The sequence below is a fragment of the Larus michahellis genome, chromosome 10 (assembly GCF_964199755.1).
Source record: "Larus michahellis chromosome 10, bLarMic1.1, whole genome shotgun sequence".
Taxonomy (NCBI): domain Eukaryota; kingdom Metazoa; phylum Chordata; class Aves; order Charadriiformes; family Laridae; genus Larus; species Larus michahellis.
Genome location: NC_133905.1, coordinates 5,941,729 through 5,964,515, shown reverse-complemented (window position 1 = coordinate 5,964,515; position 22,787 = coordinate 5,941,729). Strand labels below are relative to the sequence as shown.

The following is a 22,787-nucleotide window of genomic DNA, read 5'->3' as shown; positions in this document are numbered from 1 at the left end:
TACCGGGCGCCGGGGACACTAGACGATAGGGCACACAGCGGGGACGGGGCGCACCGGGGGACGGGCGCCCTACTGGCATTAGGGACACCGGGGGACACCGGGCATTAGAGCACCGGGACTTGCCGTCCTGCCACACCAGCCCGCACCGGGGGACACCGGGCGACGTGGTGTCGGGACTTGCAGTCCTGGCACACTGGCGCGAGGGGATACCGGACAGCAGGGTGTACCGGGCACAACAGGCACTTGCAGTCCCGCTGTATCGGTACCAGGACACACTAGGAGACACCGGGTGCTGGGACTTGCAGTCCCAGGGGACTTGCACACCAGGGGACACCAGGCACTATGGCACTGGGACTGCACCGGGGAACACCGGGCGACAGGGTGCAGCCAGCCACAGAGCACACTGAGAAGCAGCGGGCACCGGGGGACTCCAGGCACCGAGGCACATCAGGGGTCACTGGGCGTCCCCCCGCTGCTGTAGGGTGCACCCGGCAGCAGGGTGTACCAAGAAACACCCGGCACTGAGGGACACCAGGGGACAGCAAGCACCAGGGGACACCAGGGGCACGCTGGGGGCAGCAGAGCCCAGCAGGGACATCGAGCTGCAGCGTGCACTAAGCACCAGGGGACCTGGAGGGGGGGGACTGGGCTGCAAGGAGCACTGGGGGACACCAGGGGACTAAGAGCTGTGGGGCGCACCGTGTATCCCAGCACAGCAGGGGACATGAGGGCACCCGGGGACGCAGGGTGCTAGGGGCCCCAACAGCACGCTGGGGGACACTGGGTCCTGGGGGGGCTCACCAGGGGACAGCAGGAAGCAGAGTCGAGTGGAGTTCAGCAAGTTTAATGAGCGCAGGACAAACCCCAACCACCCCCCATCCCCCCCTCCCTCCCCAGTGCCCGGCCCGGCCCGCACCCCCCGGGGCAGGCACCCCCCGACGCCCTAGTCGACTTCTTCCATGCTGCTGTAGGAGGGGGCCGGGCGCTCGGCGGGGCTGGCGAAGCGCTCGGGGAGGCCTTCTGCGGCCAGCGCCGGGGCTCCTTCGGGGGCCAGGCCGGATCCGAACGGCACCGGGGGCAGTCCCTGCAAGCAGAAGGCGGGCATGAGAGGGAGACCGCGGGCAGGATAGGGACACCAGGGGCATGAGGGGGACACCAGTGCCCAGCCCACCCCTCTCCCTCCCTGCTCCCAGGGGGGCTGTGGGGGATGCAACCCCTCAGGTGGGGGATCCCACACAGTGTGGAGCAGACACAGCAGCTGGTGCCAGCCCTGGCAGGGGTAAGGCAGCATGCCCAGGGCCCCCGGCGGCAGCCCCCGCCTGCCTGCCTAAGGAGAGCCAGGCCACAGCACGCTCAGCCCGGCCCCGGTGCTGCTGCCTCTCCCCAGCCCGGCACTCGTGGCCCCGGGGCTGCCGCGGCCAGGGCCGGTCTGAGCAGAGCCCCGCGCCCCAGCACGGGCACCCTGCCAGCCCAGGCGGCAGCAGCGAGCCACGGGGCAGGCTGCCAGCGCCTGCCGGGGTCTAAGGAACGGCACAGGACCAGAGGGGATTTCCAGAGCCCAGAGGGTGTAGCCTGGGCCTCGCTGCCGGCCACCCACCTCCGGGGAGGGCAGGCAGGTGCAGGCAGTGGCTTGTAGGCCCCAAGCCTGGGGCGCCAGCCGGAGCAGAGGTCACCCCACCGGCGCCGGGCACTGACTCAGCCCCACGAGGCCAGCGCCGTGGGCGAGCGGGGGAAGCCGCCGAGCCCCGGGGCTGCAGACAATGAGGCGACTGTTCCAGGACCGGCACCTCATGACCACGGCACGGCCCCACCAGCCTCCCCGGCTGGGACCCACTCGGCAGGGGGGGGACAGTGTGGCGCACGTGCAAGAGGGGTGCGGGACCGAGGCGGAGGAGCCCTGGGCTCCCCGCTGTCCGGCTCAAACCCCAGCCAGACACCCGGGCGACCCCCTTCCCTGCCAAGCATCCTTCCCACGCCAGCCAAGGACACAGCCGGCGGGACAGCAGCGGAGACGGAAAAGGAAGTCACAGGGCTCTGAAGTCACCTCTCGCACCCAAACACGCCAGAGCAGGCTGAGCCACGCTCAGCCAAGGGCGACACGTCTCAATGTCAGACACCGCTGGAGCCGCAGCCTGCGCCCCGGCCCCATGGGACCGTGCGCTGCCGGCCACACCGGGCTCCCCCTGCCCCGTACGTGTCCCAGCGGGGCTGCCACCCCATGGCTGGGGAGCCAGAGCCCAGCCTGTGCCCCACAGCACCAGCAGGCAAGAGCTGTCCCCAGAGCCTGCTGCCGCACAGGGTGTACCAGGCACCCTGCGAAGCCCAGGGCAGGGTCACTGTGCCAGCTGGGCCAGAGAGACTCTGCAAGCAGCTGCATCAGGTACAGGAAGGTCACTGGCACCTGCCCTGTGCTGGAGCAGGCTCTGGGGCAGAGTCCCTGCCCCTCTGCGGGGGTCCCATCACACAGGACAGGGATACTGCTTCTCTTTGGAAAACCCGGCTTTATTAACACACCGAGGTCCTGCCTGCGCTCCCCGACCCCATGCCTCTCCCACAGCATGGGCAGCCCGTCCCCTCGCAAACGAGGCACCGCACCACGCTCCCCCAGCACAGACCCAGCCCCCCAGACACAGCCAGCTAGAGCTGAGTGGGGACAGCCCCCATGGCGATGGTGGGAGCCAGCAGCCCACAGAGGGGGGTGCTCACCATGGGCATCCCATCCCAGTTTGCCAGGCTCCGCAGCAGCTGCCTGGGGAAGAGGAGCTGCAGCAGGGCTGAACAGAGAAGCACGCAAGCCCTTGGTGACAAGCCCATTCGGTCCCAGCATGAGAGTGTGACATGCACAGCTCCAGGTGCATAGGCAGCTGGCACCAGGAGGGACGGGGCTGGCCCAGGAGCCATAGGTCACACCAGCCCTGGGGAGCACAAGGTTCTCGCAGCAGCACAGCTGGGAGAGGTAGCCGGACCAGGACCCGTGTCAGGGCATCCTGCCCTTGCTGCAGCCTTCCAGTAGGTCTCTGCTTCTTTCCTGGGAGCCAAGCAGAGGTGGTTGATATTCCCAGAGGGCTCCCAGGCCCCGGCCCTGCTGCAGCAGCAACATCCCTCCCTGAGCAGCAGGTAGCCACGAGGTCTGCCCTGCTCCCAGCAGGCAGAACGGGTGAAGGAGGGCTGAGGGACTCCTGGTTCTGGGCTGCACCTTGGCAAGGCAGGGAGCTGCCCACGCAGCCCTGCCAGCTGGCACGGGAGATGCCAGAGCAGACAGGCAGGAGCCGACATCCCCACGCTTCCCTTGGCGAGTCCTTCCTGGCAGTTTCTGTCCTGCCACCTGACATCTTCGTCGCGTAGCATCCTAGGACAGTGCATGCCCCGGCAGCTCTGCTCCTGCAGCTGGCTGCGTGCCTGTGCCTATCTCCAGCGGGTCTGGTAAATGAGCGGGTAGAAGACATTCAGGAAGAGCGCGACAATTGCGGCCGTGGTGGCCAGGACGAAGTATCTGACGCAGCCTTCATCTGGGTGCTGGGGGGTGCCCGGACTCCGCTTCTGGCCACGGGGCCTCCAGGAGTTTCTTGCAGGCCTTTGGGGTGCCTCGAGCTGCAACTCTTGTTCTTCAGCCTCCAGTTCCTGCCAGATCAGAGAAGCCTGCGATGTGGAAACCTGCGTCAGCACTTGGAGAACACAATGGGCAACACCCCTCGCCATCCCCCGGGGCAGGCGGCTGCCTGCGAGCCCAGCCCCGTGCCCAGCCAGCCCGCCTCCCCATGCAGCACCGTCGCGGTCGCACCCGCCCCCGCGGCTCTTCGGGGTCTCCGGCACACGGGGCGCAGCCGGGCTCCGGCAGGGCAGGGTCTTCGTAGGGCCGCGGAGCGGGCAACCAGATCCCGATGGAGCCGATGCTCTGGCATTGGTGGGTCCGGGTGTCGAGGGGGCAGGCAGCAGCCAATCACAGCCCAGCTTTTGTGATCCCAACCGGATCCTTCAGATGACAGCAAATCCAGAGCCAGGGGGGGCGGCAGGAGCAGGAGGCACGGTTGCAGCACAGCCAGTCACGGGTCTGCTTCAGCGGGTGGGGATGCTCCGACAGCCAATTGTAGTCCAACTTCCAGGAGGATTATCCGCAGGCAGCCAATCACAGCCCAGCCGTTCGGTGATCATGCAGGCCAGCCAATCAGGGCGCAGGTCTCCAGAGGGCACCCAGTACTCGGGAGGGTGGGGGTGGTCCGAGGGGCTCGGGGACTCGCTCAGCCCTGGTGGGATCCAGTGATCCCCCAGCGCTGCGGGGGATCCGGTGCTGCCGAGGGCATGATGAGGCCCGGCGCCACGGGGACACCCGCTGAGCCCCGGCGCTGGGGGGGGTTACAGTGAGCATCGGTGCTGCCCGGGGCCCCTGAAGGTGCCCAACACCAGTGTGGGATGAGCAGCGCAGCCTTCCTGTTGCCCAGGCCACCAACAGCAAGTGGGGCTGCTCCGGGACATGCAAAGCCCCCCCTCCAGGACAGGAACAGCTCAGGCAGGCAGACACTGACGTGCCAGACAGCCCCTGGCCCCAGAGAGTGGCAGCTCCCGTCCCCCGACGAGAAGGAAGAGCTGGGATGCCTAACCAGTGCCGGACCAAGGGCTGCACGAGCCAGACAGGCCGGGGACCCAGGCCAGAAGGGCCCCACAGGGCACACGTGTGCCACCGTGCCAGACATGAATTGAGCATCATCCTGATTCCCCGCGGGGCCACGGGGATGCTGAGCGCGGAGGGAAGGGCTGCAGGACAGCGATGCGGGGGGGGGGGGGGGGGGGAGGGGCTCGCCAGGTGGGTGCTGCGCTGCGCCCCAACCTGGGCCTTCACGTCTTGACGTTCACGCAAAGATCAGCCCAACCGTTCCCCACCAGTGCATGCCGAAAGCACCCTGCCACCGGCTGGCCCACCCCTCCCTCCCGGGCGGCCCAGCAGCAGAGCTCGCTCTGGCAGGTTTCTCGTCAGCACCCTGCGGAGGCTGCCAGGCCTCTGGCTCAGCGCTGGCATTTGCCTTTTTTGCACCGAGCTTGGCCCCAAGCTGGGCCCCAGCAGAAAGTGTCCCTCACCCTGCCTCGAGAGCGGCTGCGGAGGGCAGGATCTCACCGCTTCCCGGCACAGCCAGCTCCTGCTGTACCGCTCACAGCCTTCCTTCGGTGCAGGCCTCGGGGAGGCTGGGCCCCCTTCCTGCCTCCTCTGGTGCCCTCCCACCAACACTCCCACCCTAAAGATGGAAACCAGCTCTCCTGTGGTCCCTCAGGGCAGGGACTATCCCAAGCTCACAGTGAGAACAGGGCAAGACAGGTCCCAACGCCCAGCCAGTGCAAGCTCTTCGGTGTCGAAGAGAGGCAGACATCACACCACAGCTGTGCCAGGCTCTGTGGGTGCTGGCAGAGACAGGCTGGACCCTGCGTGTGGGCATCTGGGCACATTTCACGGCTCTGTGGCTCCAACAGTGCCAAAAGGCACATGAGCTCTCACCTGGCTAGCAGCAGCTTCGGCAGAGGGTGTGCGCTCAGCTCGGTGGTCTGCGGGGTGCCCTGGCAGGGGTCTCTCCACAGGAGAGTTCCTCCGGCGGTAGAAGAGGACATACGCGTATCTGGTTACCACCTGGCTCTCATCCACGGTGGTGACTGTGCTGTCGTCAAAGAGCCGCCAGCCTGAGAGGAGAGAAGGGTTAAGCAAGCAGAAGGGCCACAGCTGCAGGAGAGGCGGGGCGGCGAGGTCGGCAGATCCTCACCCACGTCACTGCGCTGGCTGTTCTTGTCGTTGGGCAGGCGGGCGTATGCCGTGTAGTGCCCCCCAATCATGCCTCCGTAGTGGTTGATCACAGCGTATAAGTCGTACATGGGCAGCTGCTGCTCGCCCTTCCGGCCGATGCAGAACTTGCTCAGGTCCAGGCTCCTGGGGAGAGACAGGGGGTCAGTCGGGGCAGTCAGCATTAGGCAGCAAGAGGCCAGACTGCAGGGCAGCACAGGCATTTCATCCCCCGGGGTCTCACCGGACGGGGAAGTCCACCATGTCGTTGATCTTGTCCCTCCAAATAAAGCTGCGGAAGGAGAAGCGCTTGAGCTGGATAATGAGGACGTTGGGCAGGCGCCATAGCATCAGCTGCTTGGAGGCCTCGCGGTGTTGCTTGCACTTGGGGCAGTACCTAGGGGAAGAGGTATTATTATATCATTACCGGCGCGGGGAGAGCCCCGGGTCCCACAGCCCAGCCCAGCCTCAAGGTCCCTCACAGGTGGGGCTGACAGAGGGGATGTGGGGGGTCTCAGCCTCCCCCGCCAAGGGAGGCCAGCACAGCCCTGTGGAGTGCTGGCATTGCTCCCTGCTGTCTATTAGCCTCCCTCTCCAGAGCACAGGGAAGGCCAGAGCAACGCTCCAGGCTGCCAGAAGAAGCGTGCAGGCCCAGACAGCTCCTGGGAAACCCCCGCTGCTGTCTGAGCCCACAGGCTGGAACCCACCCCATCACCTTCCTCACCACGCTTCCTCTGGGGCCAGGACTTCAGGCTTGGTGAAGAGATTGAGGCACTGCTCCAGGGTGAAGTGGCCAGCCCGGGCTGCTTCGCTAGCCGAGCCTGGGTCCTCCACGCACTCCAGCTCCTTGGATTCCACCAACACAAACTCCTTGAGGCGCTCATTATTCTTCCACACCAGGGCAAGGGAGCAGTCATCTGTCAGCTCCAGGGGGTTGTCACCTGAGAAGGAGCACACACCTCACACACCTGCCCTGACAGGCTACACCAGGCCACCTTGCTGGGGCTAGAAGTAGTCTTGCCCGTCCCAATACAGCAATCACACAGCGCTGCCAGGACGGGACAAGTACCCCTCTGGGGCACCTGCAGTGCCCAGTTCACCACCCCAGGGTGGCAGAGGCCCACAGCCAGTGGGGCAAGGTGGGCACAGTCCCTCTCGGTAGCACCTCCATAACCAGCACTGGCTGCGGGTGTCCCATTCAGACATGACGTGACCCACAGATCACAGACTCTCTGTGGATGCAGGAGTTTGAAGGGAATTGGTCTATTTGCTGAGGAGAGCAGGAATGTCATGCCTGAGAAGAATTTCTAGGCAGCGGCTCTATGCAGCAGAGCCCTGCCCTCCTCTGTGCCAGATGCAGCTTCCACCGTCCAGTCCTGACAGTGACACCTGGGTTCACCTTGTGCCATGCAGCCTCTGGCACCCTGGCCAGGCAGATCCACCACCCTACCAGCGACTGCAAGGGATGAAGGTGGCACCTTCTAGGGCCCTGGGCTCACCTTTATCTTCCAGCTTGTGCTCTCGGTTGGCAGCATCGATCTTGTTGATGTAGAACTGCGTGGCGCGGGCACTCAGCGAGTCTGGAGTGTGTTGGTACCCAGGGATGGCAGCTGTGGACAGGCAGGGACAGATCTGCGGTGGCACTGCCTGTCTGCCCTGTGTAGGGGGCCAAGAATTTGCAGTGCCCCCACCCCCATCTCACATGCTACGGCCTTGCAGGCACACAACCACGTGCCCCGTGTCCTTGACTATTTTTAGCAGGCGCCTGCCCCTGGCAAGCTGTGCTCCTCTGCCTGCCTTGCCCCTTCACTGCACATTGCTGCCATCCTGAGACGAGTGTCTGGAAACGTGACAGTCAGGCAGCCGAGCGCAAGAGGCTGCTCCCGTGCAGCTGAGTCAGAGCGAGGGAAACGCTACGCTCACAGCCCCGAGGGGCTCAGCCTGCGCCAGGCTCTGCCCTCCCACGGGACTTGGAGGCTTCTGCCAGCCCTTGCCTTCCCACCACTCCCACAACAACACAACACTCCAGCCTCTTCCTAGTCAGGTCTCTGGCTCTGCCCCGAGGGCCCTGTCAAGGCAAGACAGAGGATGGGCAGACAGGCATTTCAGGTGAGGCAGTGCTGCCAAAACACAGCTCCCAGGGCCTCACATATGTTCCCAAGGGTTTCCGGACAAAGCTCACAACAGGAGAGGAGATGCTGTGGTGGGAGATCACCCCAAGGAGGGAGAATTGCTCTTGTTTTGTCTTGGGGCTGCCGGCACAGACACGGTTATCACCGCAACATCTCTTACCTTCTGGCTTGAGGGCTCTCTCATAGGACGGCTCCTTCTCGCAACAGCTGTCGCCCTGCGACTCCATGTGCTCGGAGAAGCCCGAATCCAAGCTCAGCAGAGAACTCCTGGCTGCCAGGACCTTGCTCCGGACAGTGCCAGTGTCCCCCAGCTCCGGGTGCAGCTCTGGCAGAGCTGGCGAGAGCGGGGGCTCCTGCAGGAGGCTGGAAGCCCTGTCCCCATCCCCCAGCTCAGGGGCAGAGGTGGCTGCTGCACAGCTGCTCTTTGCCAGGGGCTCCAGCTTGTCCGGGAGCAGAGGCTGCAGCCCCTGCTCTGGTGACATCCGTCCCAGCTGGAATGGAGGCTGGAACACGCTGACCGAGTACCTGGGCAAGGAGGTGACAGTCAGAGACGGACAGGCACAGGGCCGAGCTCAGCTCCGGGGCAGAAGCACCCTCCTTCCCTGGACCCTCACCTTGCATAGCCCTCCAGCAGCTGGGCCAGGCGGGCATAGGTCAGGCGGGACTCCGGCACACTGATGAGGAAGGGGAAACCGATGTTCTCTGGGCGGCACAAAGCCTTGTGGTCTGGCCAGTGTGTTTTCTGACATGCCCTGTAACACATAGAGTCCCAGGTGAACCCAGCATCCGCGTCCACCCTGGGCAGGAGCTTGGCAGGGCCAGAGGGATGTGCGGGGGACAAGGGGAACACCACCAGCCAGACTGGCTCCCTCCCAAAGACCAGACCCATCCCACCTCCTCCCAGTGGACTGAGCTCTCCCATCTAACCCTTCAAGGCAGGAGATCATCCCTCCCTGCCATGCGCCAAGTCAACTCACACGTTGCAGTAACCGACTCGATAGCACCTCGTGCAGCGCCTGAGCTTCTCATCCTCAGGCAGTTGCTTCTTCTGGCAGGCAGCACACTTGGCGACGGGGCCGCTGGGCACCTGCGGACGCTGTAGGAGAAAGGACCCATTGGTCAGGGAACGGCACCCAGGCAGGACAAGGTAGCCCCAGTGGGCATCCATGCTCAACGCAGCTAGTCACTCTTGTGTGCAACTCTCCCCCTCCTGCTCAGCCCCACTTGCAGGCTCAGCCTCTCTGCATGCCTCCAGGCAGTCCCAATATCCCTTCTTACCTGCTGGACCTGCAGCTCCACCACCCGCTCCTTGGCCAGCTCTGGGGACAGCACCTCAAAGCAGAGCAGCAGGTCTGTGGGGGAGACTGTGTCCAACGAGTTGGATGGCAGGAACATGCGGTGGAATCGATTCTTGATCACCTGGCAGGAAAGCAGTGGAGCAAGACCATGTGAGGGCTGCCCCATACTTCATCTCCTGAGAAAGCCACAGACCTCAGCCCCACAGTGAGCTGCGGGGACAGCAGCACCACAGGGATGCTGTGCTCGGCTCACCAACCCACCAGGGGAGGATGGACACCCCTTGCCCTCCTGCGGTGGCCCAGCCCTCCTAGCAGGGCTCCGCTTGGCAGCACCCTGTGCAGGACACTGCCACCCATGACAAAATCTGTCCCGTGGATATGCGGCATATGGCAAGCGACTGTCAGTGGCCATATTCCCTGCAGAGCTGTGGGAACCAGGGTGCCCACAAGAGCAGCCCATGGCTTGCTCCCCAGCTGGAGCACTCTTACCTCTGCCAGGCGCAGGTTCTCTGGTTTCACATGCACACTGTGGGCCACCGAGTCGAGTACCTCCATGGCACTGGAGTTCTCCTTGCTGATACTCACAAGGAACTGCCAGCAAGAAAGTGCCCCATCAGTCACACCACACCAAGGCATGCGGGCCCTTAACACAAGGCTCAGCCTGCTGGCACACAACCAGCTGCCTGGGGCATCTCCAGGAGCCCTCTCAGGCTCCTACCCCAGAGCAGACGGTGTCCTTTACCTTGATCGGTTTCTTGTGCGGCTCCTTTGCAAAGTAGTAGACAGTCAGCACCTTCTGCTTTTGTGGGAGAGGCACAGGGAGGTACAGGAAGGGGTCGAAGGTGATAGACACCTGCAGATGCGAGAGCACATTCAGTTGTGGGAAGTGCTTGTGGCTGAGATCAGTGGGGCAGCAGCCCCAGAAGACCTGAGATCGAGCCTTGCCCTGTGACCTGTGCTCTCTGAGGGTCAGAAGCCTGCTGCTGCACAGCCAGGACAGGAACAGACCCTCCAAGGGCTGCCCTACCTTGGAACACACTGGGCACACCAGCTTGGATTTGTACTGGCCCTGGAAAAGGTCCACAATGAAAGAGTCGTTCCTCATCTTGTGTCGTTGCCAGGCCTCCTCAGCTACCACCTACGGGGAAAGAGGGGTCAGCACTATGCTAAACCACCCAGGCTAGGGCTGCTCTCCCAGTGGCTTTGGGGAAGGACATCCTCACCTCGTCGGGCCTCCCATCTGAGTCAACAGTTTCTGTATAGGGCTTGTTCTGGATGCGGTTGAGGTCCTCGTGCAGGCCATCAAGTAGGAAGGCCATGAACTCCTGAGCATCATGCTGGGCATAGCCAGTGAACTGACTGGCCTTGCTGGCCACGATTGCCTGGGGAGAGCACAGTAGTCAGAGCTGGTCAGCAGCCCCCTGGCAGCACTGCCAGTCCGACACACAAAGCCTGGCTGCACCCACCCACACCCACCTAGCTCTCAGTGGCACCAGCAGGGCATCCAGGTGCCCACAGAAGAGTGGTGGGGACTCACGGCAGTGCTGGTGACTGCAGCCCTACCTTTAGTTTAGAGGGCTGGAAGGCATGGTGTGTGCCCTTCCACAGCGCTCGCAGCAGCATGGCAAAGCCAATGGCCAGGCGTCCCCCAGTCCCCAGGGGGTTGTTATGGTTGATTTCCGACTCAAAGGACCGATCTGTAAGAGACACAGGAGAGCGAGGGTGCCACTGGCTGCACCATCTGAGTGACAGGGCTCTGCTGGGCTCTCAGTGTGGGCTCACCATGGAAGTAGTCGCGCAGCTCCCGGGTGTTGGACAGGGACTGGATGACGCTGTTCATGAAGCAGGTGTTGCCAAGGTTCACCAGCCCTGTGAAGCCGGGCAGGCACACCTTCTTCTTCTCGTCCTCATCCTCATCATCCTCCACACTCTCAGTGCTCACAGGGCTGTGTGTCATTGGTGGCACCATGCACGTCGGTTTGGGCTGCCAAAGAAGAGGAGGGTGTGAGTGCGCTGCGTTCGGGGGGTCTCTCTGGGAACACTGGAGGAAACCAAAAGCCAAGGCATCCCTCAGACATGGCTGGGCTGGAGCCATCATGCCATCTCCCACCAGGACTGGGACAGAAAGGCCAACTGCTGCCCCCAGTCCTGCCAGCTATGACTGAGGAGTGCTGCCTTCTCTTCCAGAAACAGTCTGCCAGTCCCCAAAGCAACACCAGGGAGGTGGAGTCCCACAAGATGGACAAGTGGGCCCCCCTTTCCCCCTGCCCAGGTCAAACTCCATGCAGACCTACTCACCGAGGGGATGTGGGGCTCTTGCTTCACTGCCACATGCTCTGGGGCTGTACGAGCTGCTACACCATCCAGACTCCCATCTTCCACACGCGGTTTCTCTTTGTCGCTGGCTCGGGCCTCCTCCTTGCTGGACAGGGGATGCTGGTTACTGCCAGGGGGGTTCTTGTCCAGAGGGGTAGGGCCTGTAGGCATGGCAACCTTTGCACCACCCACTGCACCTTAAAAAGGGGGAAGGGTGGGCCTGTGGTTAGCAGCACCATGCGCTGCCCACGGCAGGGCTGAGCCACTTGGTCCACGCTCACACACAGGCTCACTCCTATGCCTCTTCCCCATGAACAAGGGGAACAGCAATGCCCTTCCCCTAGAGCTTGGCTTGGCTTGCCTTGCCCTAAACCTCTCCTGCCTACACCCACTAAGCCCCCCTCCTTCCCCACAACCCTGCACCGGACAATCTGGCACAATCTGGCTGCTGCCAGGAGTGAGGAGGGCCCATGCCCTGCTAGGGTGCAGCAGGCAGGCAAGACAAAAAGGCAGGGTGCAGACCTCGTGTGGCTGGAGCCTCCAGCCCCCCCCAGCGCTGGCTCTGGCGTTTCTTCAGGCAGACGTCGATGCGAGACACCATGAAGTTGTATGTGCACTGGTCCGGATCAATAAGGTTCCTGCAAGACACCCAGCAAGTCAGGGGTGCCTCAGACCCCCCAGCAGCCTCAGACATGCCAAAGCCTCTGCAAGGTAGTGCCATGGACGCCAGGCATTAGGGACCCAGTTAGCACCAACCCTGAGGTGGGCCTGGCAAACAAGGGCGGAAACCCTTGAGCCTGGATAACATTGAGCACACAGAGGGCCCCCTTCCTGGCAGATTCATTCTGCTTGGCTCCACATGCCCCTCCCACTGGACAGCCCACCCCAAATGCACGTAGGCTGGTCTGGCTCCATCCCCAAGAGCTCCGGAACGGGCTGGGGGGAACTGCAGGCAAGGAGGCACTGGGATTTCCTCCCCTGCAAGCCACCACACAGAGCCAAGGCAGCCTGGGCTTAGGGCATTAGTGCAGCATGGCGTAAGGGAGACCCCCAGGTGCAGAAATGAGCGTTCCTTGCACAGACGTGCCAGCCAGGACTGGCTCCTGCTCCAGCTCTGCACTCTCAGCACCCTTGCCCTGGTGTGGGCTAGAAGGATAGAAGCCATACCTGAGTTTCACCTGCCACCGGAACACTGTGTGAGGCCCACAGCCAGGATGGAGGCGAAGGAAGTTTGTGTCGCTGCAAAGAAATTGGGAGCGAGTGAGAAGAAGTGAACGAACAAGTAACCTGGCCATAGTCCAGAGCTCCGCAGCAGCTTGGCACTGTCCCGAGGCATGTCGGTACCTCGTCTGGAACAGCAGCGTGAAGTCTTGCTCCCGGAACAACACCTTGGATGTCTCCTTGTGGATCTCCTTCACGTAGACGTGCACCACCACCAGGTCATTTCCCTTCTCGTATGAGTCATTCTTGACAAAGGTCAGGCTCACAACAGGCTCTGGCTCTGAGCAAGGAAAGCCATGGAGAGAGATATTACCTTCTTTGCGCGCCGAGGCAGCACTGCAGGTTGACCCAGGAGAGGTCCTGAGCAGATGAACTTTCCCAACTAGGCTGACCGCTGGGCTCCAGCCACTCACCATCAGCTGCTGCTTCCAGAGCCACGTCATCCTTGGACCAGTCCCTCTTCTCACTGTCTCTGCCCAGGGGAGGGGTGGCCACTGGGACAGCCTTAGAGCTCTCTCCCAGGACAGGTGCACAGTCCCGGCCCCGCAAGGCCTCAGCAGGGCTGCCTGGCTGCAGGACCCTCTTCTCCACACAGGTGGCAACACGGTGGGGGAACACCTCTGTGGTAGCTGTGAGAGGTGGCATCTCCACAGGAACGGTCTCCTTGGCCAAAACCACGGCCTTTCAAAACAGAGGGACATGGTAAAAAACAGACACCATCACCCCCAAGCTGCCCTGGCTCATCCGCTGTGACTCCTGCCAGACAGGCAGGCACAGCCCCATGCCACCCATTTCCCCCACACATCCCATGCTCGGCTCAGCCTCCTTACTTAGCACCAGAGCACACGCTCAGCCCAGCAACTGCAGGGTCCTCATGTCACCCTCTTCTCCACCACAGCCAGGCCCATGCCAACCCCCACAGAACACCGGAGCCCATCTCGTCGGCATTGATGGGTTCCTGTGCAAGCAGCATCCTCTGCATGGGGGCTGAGAAGCAGGGGTGCCCCGTTTGGCTGGGTGCTAAGTACCTTCTCCAGTGGCGGTGCGAGGTCCGTGAGGGCTGTAGGCCCATCGACCTGGCTGGCTCTGCCATTGCGGCGGCTGCCTGCCCTCCCGCTGTGCCCTTTGCTGGGCTCCATGCTCCCAGTGACTCTGGCATTTGGCCCCTCTTCAGTGGGAGCCACTTTGAGGTATACTGCCCGCTTGGCGCTGGGGCCGCTCTGTGTCCCTGGGCTGGCTGGGCTTTTCCCTCCCAGGGCCTCGCTTCTTCCCGGAGCGCGCTTGGGGTTGGAAGGCTCCCGCCGGGACCTCGGTGTCTCTGTGCCTTCAGCCCTCAGCTCTTCAGGGGCCAGCTCTGCAGAAGCAGCCTTCTCCTTCCCGTTCTCCCAGCATGCAGCCCCTTTGGTCAGCTCTTTGGATCCGTCTTTCCTTCTCTTCTGTGAAAAGCAGTGCAGCACAGTGGGAAGGTATCCAGGCAGCAGCACCTCTCATGCTCTTTGTCAGCCCCTCACCCTCACTCGCTGTTCCCCAAACGCGCTAGGGCTCTGCTCCAGAACCTGGAGAGTGTGGGGCAGGCAGGAACAGGGGTACAATGACATTGCCCTCCCTGGGACAGAGGCAAGGCACAGAGGCAGTGGCCTCTGGAAGCACGTGGATGCAGGATGTGCCCCACATTGCTCCCTCAGCAGCTCAAGAGCAGGAAGTGAAACCCTCACCCCAGCTCCCCCGGGCTCCGTAAGCTCCTCAAAAGGTAAATCCTCCCCTTCTCACCAGAAGCGAAGACCAGGTATGCAGTGGGATCTTCTTCTGAAGCACAAGCTGTAGAAAGTTGCCCTTCTTGCACTGGACCTTGCTGCAGGAGCTCTCAATCTCCTCATAGAACTGACAGCTCCACTGGCGCCCGTCTGCAAGCAGAGGGGGACAGGCACCTCAGGCAGCGCTCCAGAGAGCTGTCACCTAACCCACAGCCCCCTTTCACCTGCCTCAGGGATCAAGGGAACGCTCATCCAGAGCCAAGGATGCTGCAGGCAGGCTGCCACCATACCCCCGGAGCCTTCAGGGTAATGCCAGCTTTCCTGGATTTGCTTTGTACATCTGGCTGGCCTCCTTCCCAGAGGGAAGGCCCTGGGCCTCTCTGCCCTCAGGGGCATGGTCGCTTTTCCAAGGGATACCCATGACTGACTCAGTCACCCTAGCAAGCAGGGGACAGAGATGCACCAGCGCAGCAGTGGGCACTTGCTCGCTTGGCGCAGAGGCCAGCTCCTGCCCTCCTCAGCTCTACACTCTTCTTCTTTTACACTGCTCTTGTATCAGCCCTGCCTGCTGGCTGAAGCTGTGCCAGCTGACAGCGGGGCACTGCCTCTGAAGGAAAAGTTTTATGCCTGCCTGGATCAGCCCCACTTCTAGCTGCGCCGAGCCCAGCTGACAAAACATCTGCAGCAGTCCCTCCACTCCCCATACCTGGTAGTTTGACCACACAGTCCGTGTCAGTGAAAGCAGCATCCACATCCTCCACCTTCAGAGCTCCGCTGCCCAAGTTCAGCTTGACGATGATCTCATCAGCGTTCTGCTTCCAGTCCAGCAGCAGCTCTAGGAAGAGGGAGGGAAGCGTCATACACTTGCTGGGGCACGAACCTGCGGTGCCCACGCCTTGGCTGGGGAACGAGAGCCTGAATGCACGCTCAGTTCAAGGAGGTCGACGCAGGGAACACAGGTCATGCCAATCAAACAGGAAGCTTGCAACCTGCTCTCATCAGACAGGCCACAAACAAGAGCACAAGTTGTGGCAGGGCAGGTGAATGCTGGTGGGAACCAGAGAGATCAGAAAGGCAGCGCTGCTCTCAGCCCCATCACGTGCAGCAGCAGTGGCTGGGAAGAAGGGGTGGCTCCTGCCAACTACAAAGCAATTGCTGCTTTCCCCAGGGAACGAGGAAGCCACAGAATTACTCTGGGGATTCAAGTGGACTCTGCCCACAACCAGAAATTGCCACTTCCTCTTTGCATATGCAAACTGAGCAGCCCAGCTGCTACCACGAAAGCACTGTACTCCTGCCAGGTGAGCACTGTTACCACGACTGAAACATGGGTGGTTGCCTGGCCAGCCGGGCAAGGCGGCCACATCCAGGAAGAAAATGGCGTGGCAGTGTCACTCCACTGCAGGTAGAACGCCCACCAGGTGCCTGCCAGGCTCCAGGTCTGGCCCTGCGGTGTTCTGAAGTCTTCAAGGCAAAAAGGTGATTTATATCACCTTAATTTCAGTCAGGTTAATTCTGCCCTCTGTGGCATAAGGGTATCCTACTCCATCTGCCCTCAAAGCAGGCCTGGATCAAGGCAGAAACAGTCATCAGCACTCACTGGGTGACATGGATTGGGATTTTCCCAGCCCAGCCCAGCTCCCTGCTCAGAAACAAGCAGGACAGATGTGCTCAGCAGCACCATGACACCTGCGTCAGAAGCAGCCTGCCATGTGCTGAGGGCCTCTTCCTTGCAGACAAGCCCTTCCCAGCCATGTGCATCCTTCTGGGCCCCTGGGAAGACTGCATCCTGTTAAAACAAACGCTGTGGCAAGGAGCACTCAGGTTAGTTCTGCTCAACGCTTGAGCATGGGACAACGACAATGTGAGAGTTTCAGATCCCTCGGCAAGGGCACTCCATGGCCATGCACTGACAGCTGACGCACACCTTGACTTACCCTCCTCTGAGTCCTTCTCCTGGGCAGTCTCAGCCTGCTCGAGCTCAGGGTGAGACACTGGTGGGCAGAGAAGCAAAGCGCAGGCAGGTCTGTCATTCCGTTATCTCAGAGCATGGGCCAGCACGCTGATGCCCAAAATCTCAAACGCCACCTCTTTATCCCCTGAACTTCTGTCTAGGCATCCTGCATGTGCTGTTCATTTTCCTCCTCTGCCTCCTCACACCTCTCCCTTCCCTGGAACGCTGCCTGGGGCACCACAACAAGTCAGCTCCCAGCACCACTGCTCTGGGCCACACCACCATATCTCAGTCTAACCAGCACCCCAGTAGAAGCAACACAACATTGCTGCACTGCACAGACAGCGGTGCTTTGAGGCATGTCTCAGTGTCGAGCTTGTGGTAACCGGGCTGTGTGCCCCTGCTCAGCGCACCAGGCCCTCAGCCTCCAGGCATGCAGAAGAGTCCTGCCTTGATCAGACAGGGAGAACCTGATGTTTGGTCATGCTCAAACCATTCAAACAAATTCTGCTGTAACAAGAGAACCACACAGCCCAGCTGCACTTTAGCATTCCCATTCCAGCACAAGCTACCAATGTCCGCAGCCAAAACCTCCTTCCAGATCAGGCTGGGGAAACAAACTGACCTGACACCTAATCCCTGCTCCCCACAGGATTACCTCCAACAGCCAGAAGTGTCTCATGGCCTGCTCCACCCCCACAGGGCAGTGAGCTCTGCCAGGCAAGGGGCTCAAAGCAACAGCACACTGTCCTGGAGCAGAGAAACAGCAGCAACGGGAACTGTGGTCTCCACCCTGGAGTGCTCAGAGGGCTGTCACTGCCTCCCTTGATGGGCTACAAACCAGTAGGAAACCTCTGCTGACCACCACAGTCACTGGTGCAAAGGTGTCAGTGGGGCTAGCAGCATGGTAAGTACTGCAGCGGTACTGTCTGAAGGATCTACAGCTCGTTCCATCCCTCACCACCCCTGCACAGAGGGGACAGAGGCAGCGTGGCTGCACTGCAGCCCCTGGGAAGGCAGAAGCCCCCTGCATCAGAAGGTGCGGAGGGTCAGGCCTTACCAGAGATACAGCACACCTCCCATGTGAGACGAGGTGCAACGCTGCACTCTCTGCACTCTGGGGTTTTGCATCGGGGACTGCAGCTGGCTGCTCCAGCAGAGACCTCAGCAAGCGCTCATTTACCTTGGCCTATAAAACACCCTGTGATTTTGAGGTTACAACAGTCATAACGGAGCAGGCAGAAAAATCGAGCAATTTCCCAGGGCTGCAGAAACTCTTGCCTGCATCCTGCCCGCAGGCATTACCTGCCCCACACCAGAGCCTGCACCTGAAGCATAGTTTTCATCATCAGATACACACAGCTACAGAGGGAATTATTCCACAGCAACTATTCCACTTGAGCCACACCTTGCCCTGACACAGAAGCTAAAGCACCAGCCCCACCCACAGGCCCCGCACTTGGCAGGCGCTGTCAGCACTGTGTCACTGCTTTGCAGCATCTGGCCTCGGCAAACGGATGGGGAAGCAGCACTGCCTCCAGCTGCAAAAGCACCCACCGGCTTCAGTCCCACTGCCTCTGGATCAGGGCAGCTCTGCCTCAGCCAAAAGCAGAGTCTAGAAACAACCACTGAGGCCAACTCCAGGCTCAAGGTAACAAAGCCACAGGTTCGACCTTCCTCACATAGCTGGGGCTAAGTAGCGCGCGAAGGAAGGAGGTTACAGGTCCAGGGAGGACACTCTGTCGAAGAGGATCCCACATCATACGGTTTACCATCAGCTGCAGGAAGCGATTAGTTAAATCTGCTTATCCTGCAGCAGATGGCTGCAAGGCTCCCACCCTGCAGGGCTGAGAAACCACAGGCCTGCTCGCCGCAGCGCTGCCGAGGGGCTCTCACCTTCCTTGCTCTCCTGGTTGGCTCGATCCTTCTGCTTCTTCTTGTTGGCGGCATCATCCAAGCCCCGAGACACTCTCCTCTGGCCAGGGGCATTGGTGCTGCTGGACATTTTCTGCCGTTTGGAGGACACAAACGGCCCACCGGGGTCGGTAATGGAATCTGGGTCAGGGGTGCGACGTTTTCTTCCTGGCCCAGCTATCTTGGCGACTCTCTGTGGTCAAACTCTCTGGCAAGGAACTAGTGGCCTAAAGAGAGGAGAGAGCAAACGTGGCAGAAGGAGCAGGTGGAGAAGGCCGAACAACATCAGGATCTGCTCTCTGCCCCAGCGCCAGACCCTCCCAGGGCTGGTGCCCTGACACGACCTCCACTGCAGCTTTTATGGGAAGCCCCATGCAGAGCTCAGTGAGGAAACCTACCTCATCACAGCTGTTACAACGCTTACTGCCAAAAGCATGGGCTTGTCAGAGCTCCCAAGATACAACCAGGGGTCTTCCGTATGTGGCACTCATTAAAAACCTGGAAAGCAATTGTCATGCTCATGGCTCCCACTACAGCAACACTGGCCCAGAGGAGCCGCCGGCGCTAAGAACACCCAGAGGCAGAGCCGAGGGCGAGGACATGGGGAGGCCCCAGTCTGCAAAATCGAGCCTCCAGGGTCAACTGGGGCAGCCCGCCCCACAGCTCGGGGCAGCAGCTATTTCAGTCAAAGTGTCCCATGTAAGAGGGCGGGAACGGGAGCGAGTAACGCCCTAAGAAGGAAGAAAGGGGAGAAGCAGGAGCAGGCCTGGGACAGTCTCCCGTGACAGATGAGAGCAGAGCTCCCTGGCAAGAAGAGAGTTCCTCCCCCTCCGCCCACCAGCTGGGAGCTTAACCAGCATGACTGCACCTTGCATATTCATCTCCCCACCGGTTTACAGACAGCGCCAGCGGGGGCCTGGCCTGGAAACAGGACACCTCTACTCCGCCTGCCCCAGGGAGAGGGCAGGGCGGGCAGGGTGCTCCCCCCTACCGCCTTAGGCTTGCCCTCCCAGGAAGAGCCAGCTCCCTGACAGGGTATGGGAGCTCCTGGCCCAAGAGCTGGTCTCAGTTTCACCCTCCGGTGTTACGGCTTCCACAGAGGAGCTCGAACAACCTGCTGAAGACAGTCCTGCTCGAGGTGCCTCCGTGAAGGTGGCAAAAGCAGGGAGCTGGGAAGCTTTTTCCCTTGCCCTCACCCCAGTAGCGTTCACCGGTCTGCTGGGGTTTGCTGCAGGAGAGTACATCCAGCTGCATGGATCCCACCCATCCCCAGGTGCCAGTAGCAGGTCCTGGTGCACCGATTCACACCCCATCCCACAGCCCTGCTCCCATCTGAGGACACAGGGCATCTTGGTCTAGCCCAGCTCCGCTGAGTCTACCTCTCCCTCTGGAGTTCCCCATGCCCTCAGGAATAGCCTGTCCTGCCCTCACCCTTGTACAAAGTGCAGACCCCACAGCTCTGCTCGTGTATGGCCGGGAACAGGAGGCACCTCCAAGGGAAGCTCTCGGTTGGAGGGAGCATGCTGGCAGCTCTGCAGGGCGTTTGTGTTCTAGAAACACTCAGGGCAACAAGTAGCCACAAACATGGAGTCGTAGCCACAAACTGCAAGGAAGCCCAGAGAGCAAAGCAGTCCTGCCCTGCCCTCAGCTCTAGCAAAGCCAGCCCCATGACAGGTGCTGAGCCCAAACCCTTTATCTTCAGGCCAACCCACCCTTTTAACCAAGAGCCACCAAAGCCAAGCAAAAAGGCCGAGCTCTGAGTCCAGCCTGGCTGCCTGGCACAGGCAACTCCCACCACCCGCAGCAGAGGGGCCCAAAACAACCTGGAGACCAAGACGCTGAGCAGGGCTCAGCACCAGCCCCAGAGAGCTTGAAAGAGTGTGGGAGGACAGCAGTGCCACCCGCAAGCTGCTACACACACTGGGTCTCCTGGGGACGCCGCAGCGCCTCTGGCTGCAGAGGGGATGGGAAGAGCCCCTCGCAGTGGCAAACGTGGCCATGGTTCACAAGGCTGGGATTCTGATGCCAGCAGGCTGCTGCTGCCAGCGGCATGCTGTTGCTCAGCTCCCGACACCACCAACACTAAAACACGCCGGCTACAGATGCTTCCCAGTGGTGAGAAAGCTAACCTGGCTTGGCAAACATAGGAAAGCATTTTTTGCTGAATTTCTTTTGCCTCTAGGGTGAGAGCTCCAAGAGGAGCGGGAGACAAGAAGCAGCAACTGCTTCATGCAGAACCAGGCAGAACTCCATCACCTCCTTCCTGTGCCTCCAAAGGGGTGGTATAGGATAACTGCTGGGCTGGGTGACATCAGGCTCTGAGAAGGGTCCTGGAGGGCTGAGAAAGGATCATCCTCTGCCCAAGAAAGGGTGAGGAGGAGTGCCAGGGTCACGTGTCTGCTGTCACTCCTCTAGGAGAAGCTTGCTGCTCTCACGCCTTACTAAGGGCCTGGCTCCCTCGGGTGCTTTACCGACAGTTATTCTTAACAGCAGGCAGGAACCAAGCGGGGCTGGAGCTCTGCCTGATTCCAGCTGCCAGACTGATGGCAGCTTGAGGCCGCTGTGGGCACTATGGGGTTTTGGACGAGTAGAGGCAAACCACAGATTATTCCCATTCACCTATTCTAACCCCGGAAACTTTCTGCCTCTCTGCCATCAGGAAACATGCAGCCAGGCAGGACATTCAGCCCCCAGGTGTGCAGGGGCACAGAGCTTTTGGCACTATAGGAGCTGCTGCAGGGGAGAGATGGTGAAAGGCCGCCCTGGCTGGATGCCAGGTGTACCTCCGAGAAGCACCTGATGGGCTGGGCGCTTGTACGAAACCTTGCTCCATTCTTCTCTGAGCCGCGAAAGCCTGGCCATGCTACTGAGAGAGGAGGTGCCTCCTTGCCCTCTGTTCTCCCAGCCTTTGTGCCGGTGAGAGCACCCACGTGGTTGCAGCGCGTACTGGACCAAGACAACAGCCAGAGCGAAACTATTTCCTGACATGTTTGTCTTAGCCTAGAGCAGTTCCTCAGCCCAGTTCATGCTGGGGCTGCACAAACATTTTCACTGGCCAAAGGAAAGGGAGAACTCAAGAATGGGACCAAAGGACCACAGAGAAGGGCCGCCTCTTCCCATGGCAGCGCCAGACTGAGCTAGTGTAAGTGCTCAGTGAACAACAGCAGAAGATGCCCAACAAAATGCACTTTACCCCCCACGTTTGGGGCACATGTAGCACTTGGCAGGAGGAGGTGCCCTGGTTCGTGCCTGCAGCACCTCCCCCTCAGCAGCCAAAGGCCTTTATTGGGGTAGTTGTGGGCTGTGGCTATCCGCCAGCATCATCCTTCCACAGACTTTTGGCTCCTCCATATCCCAAATAGAGCCAACAGAAACACTTCCTTCATGCACACAAGTACTTTTGTCACCTGCTCCATATTCCCCCGAGAGATCAGAAGTCTCAAGGCTGAAGCTCATCTCTTACTACAGTTCCTCAGCGTGCCTGACACACAGGCTGAGCCAGGACAAGCACAGAGCTGCTTGGGGCGGGCACCCAACCCAGCACTGCCACACAGAATGTTTCCAACCCGCGTGGGAATCCCCGTGCCAGCAGCTAGCCCTTACAGCCACGCTGCCTAGGGAGCCCGGCAGGCCCAGCCCCCCGCCAGGCCCTGACAAGTCTCTGGGGAAGACGAGTCTGACCAGACAGCAGCCGGCGGCGGGCCCCTGGCCTGCCCTGCGCTGCTGCCGGGCCTCAGGAGAGGGGAAAGGGACAGGGAACGGCACTTCTGCCCAAGGGCCCGCAGCCCGCAGGCCCCGGCAGTGCCCCCGCGCAGGCAGAGCATCAGGCCACGGCAGCGGCCCAGCCCCGCGGCTGCCGCGCCCCCCGCCGCCCGCCAAGCCCTCTCGCCTCGGGCCCCTCTCACGCCGCCATCCACCGCCGCCTCCTCCCACACCGCCTCGCTCCCCGCCGCCCCGGCCCTGCCTCCCGCCGCCGCGGCTGCGGCTGCGGCTCCGGCCCTCGCCCCAGCCGCCGCTCGCCGCCCCGCACGGCCCCGCCGCCGTCCCGCCCCGCACTCACGGCCCCGCCCGCCGTTCCGGTCTGTTTTGTTTCGGGACGAAGTTCCGTAGCGGGCCGACTCAGAAGACAGGCCCGAGCCCGTGACGCACTTCCGGAAGCCGGCGGACGAACCCACGTGACGCGGAAGCGCAATGACCGGGGGGGGGGGGGGGAGGCGGTCACGTGACGCGGGGCGGGGCCGGCCGCCGGCCCGTTTCCTCCCCTCTCCCGGCAGCGCCATGGCAACGACGCCCGCCATGACGTAATCGCGGCGCCTGAGGGAAGACCCGCCCCCAAGGGCGCGACCCACACCGGGCCGTTTCCATGGCAACGGGCCGGGCGGCGCCGCCGGGCCCCAGCCTGCAGCTGGTGTCCCGGGCCCGCCGCTGGCCCCACGG

At 61.7% G+C, this 22,787-nt stretch overlaps 1 protein-coding gene across 25 annotated transcripts; it reads right to left on the bottom strand.

Moving 5' to 3' along the window:
- Nucleotides 1-824: 824 nt before the first annotated feature.
- On the bottom strand, nt 825-22,516 carry USP19 (ubiquitin specific peptidase 19). 25 transcript variants are annotated; one of them, XM_074602387.1, is made up of 28 exons: nt 22,411-22,516; nt 18,749-18,848; nt 18,333-18,577; nt 16,420-16,476; nt 15,189-15,317; nt 14,499-14,632; nt 13,757-14,164; nt 13,142-13,409; nt 12,852-13,008; nt 12,675-12,746; nt 12,030-12,145; nt 11,490-11,698; nt 10,974-11,175; nt 10,755-10,888; nt 10,415-10,573; nt 10,219-10,329; nt 9,934-10,044; nt 9,681-9,782; nt 9,172-9,312; nt 8,871-8,989; nt 8,508-8,645; nt 8,054-8,418; nt 7,261-7,371; nt 6,486-6,702; nt 6,006-6,158; nt 5,745-5,908; nt 5,486-5,664; nt 825-1,084 (listed from the first exon to the last, which is right to left on the bottom strand). In XM_074602387.1, exons 3-28 carry the CDS (start codon nt 18,439-18,441, stop codon nt 944-946), a joined length of 4,206 nt encoding a protein of 1,401 aa, XP_074458488.1. In that variant the 5' UTR covers nt 18,442-18,577; nt 18,749-18,848; nt 22,411-22,516; the 3' UTR covers nt 825-943. The 25 variants fall into 25 exon arrangements, 23 of the variants coding, with proteins under 23 accessions (XP_074458488.1, XP_074458487.1, XP_074458489.1 ...); XM_074602377.1 differs by lacking the exon at nt 825-1,084 and adding an exon at nt 2,490-3,639 and having other exon boundaries at nt 11,490-11,704; XM_074602379.1 differs by lacking the exon at nt 825-1,084 and adding an exon at nt 2,490-3,639.
- Between the last annotated feature and the right edge of the window lie 271 nt (nt 22,517-22,787).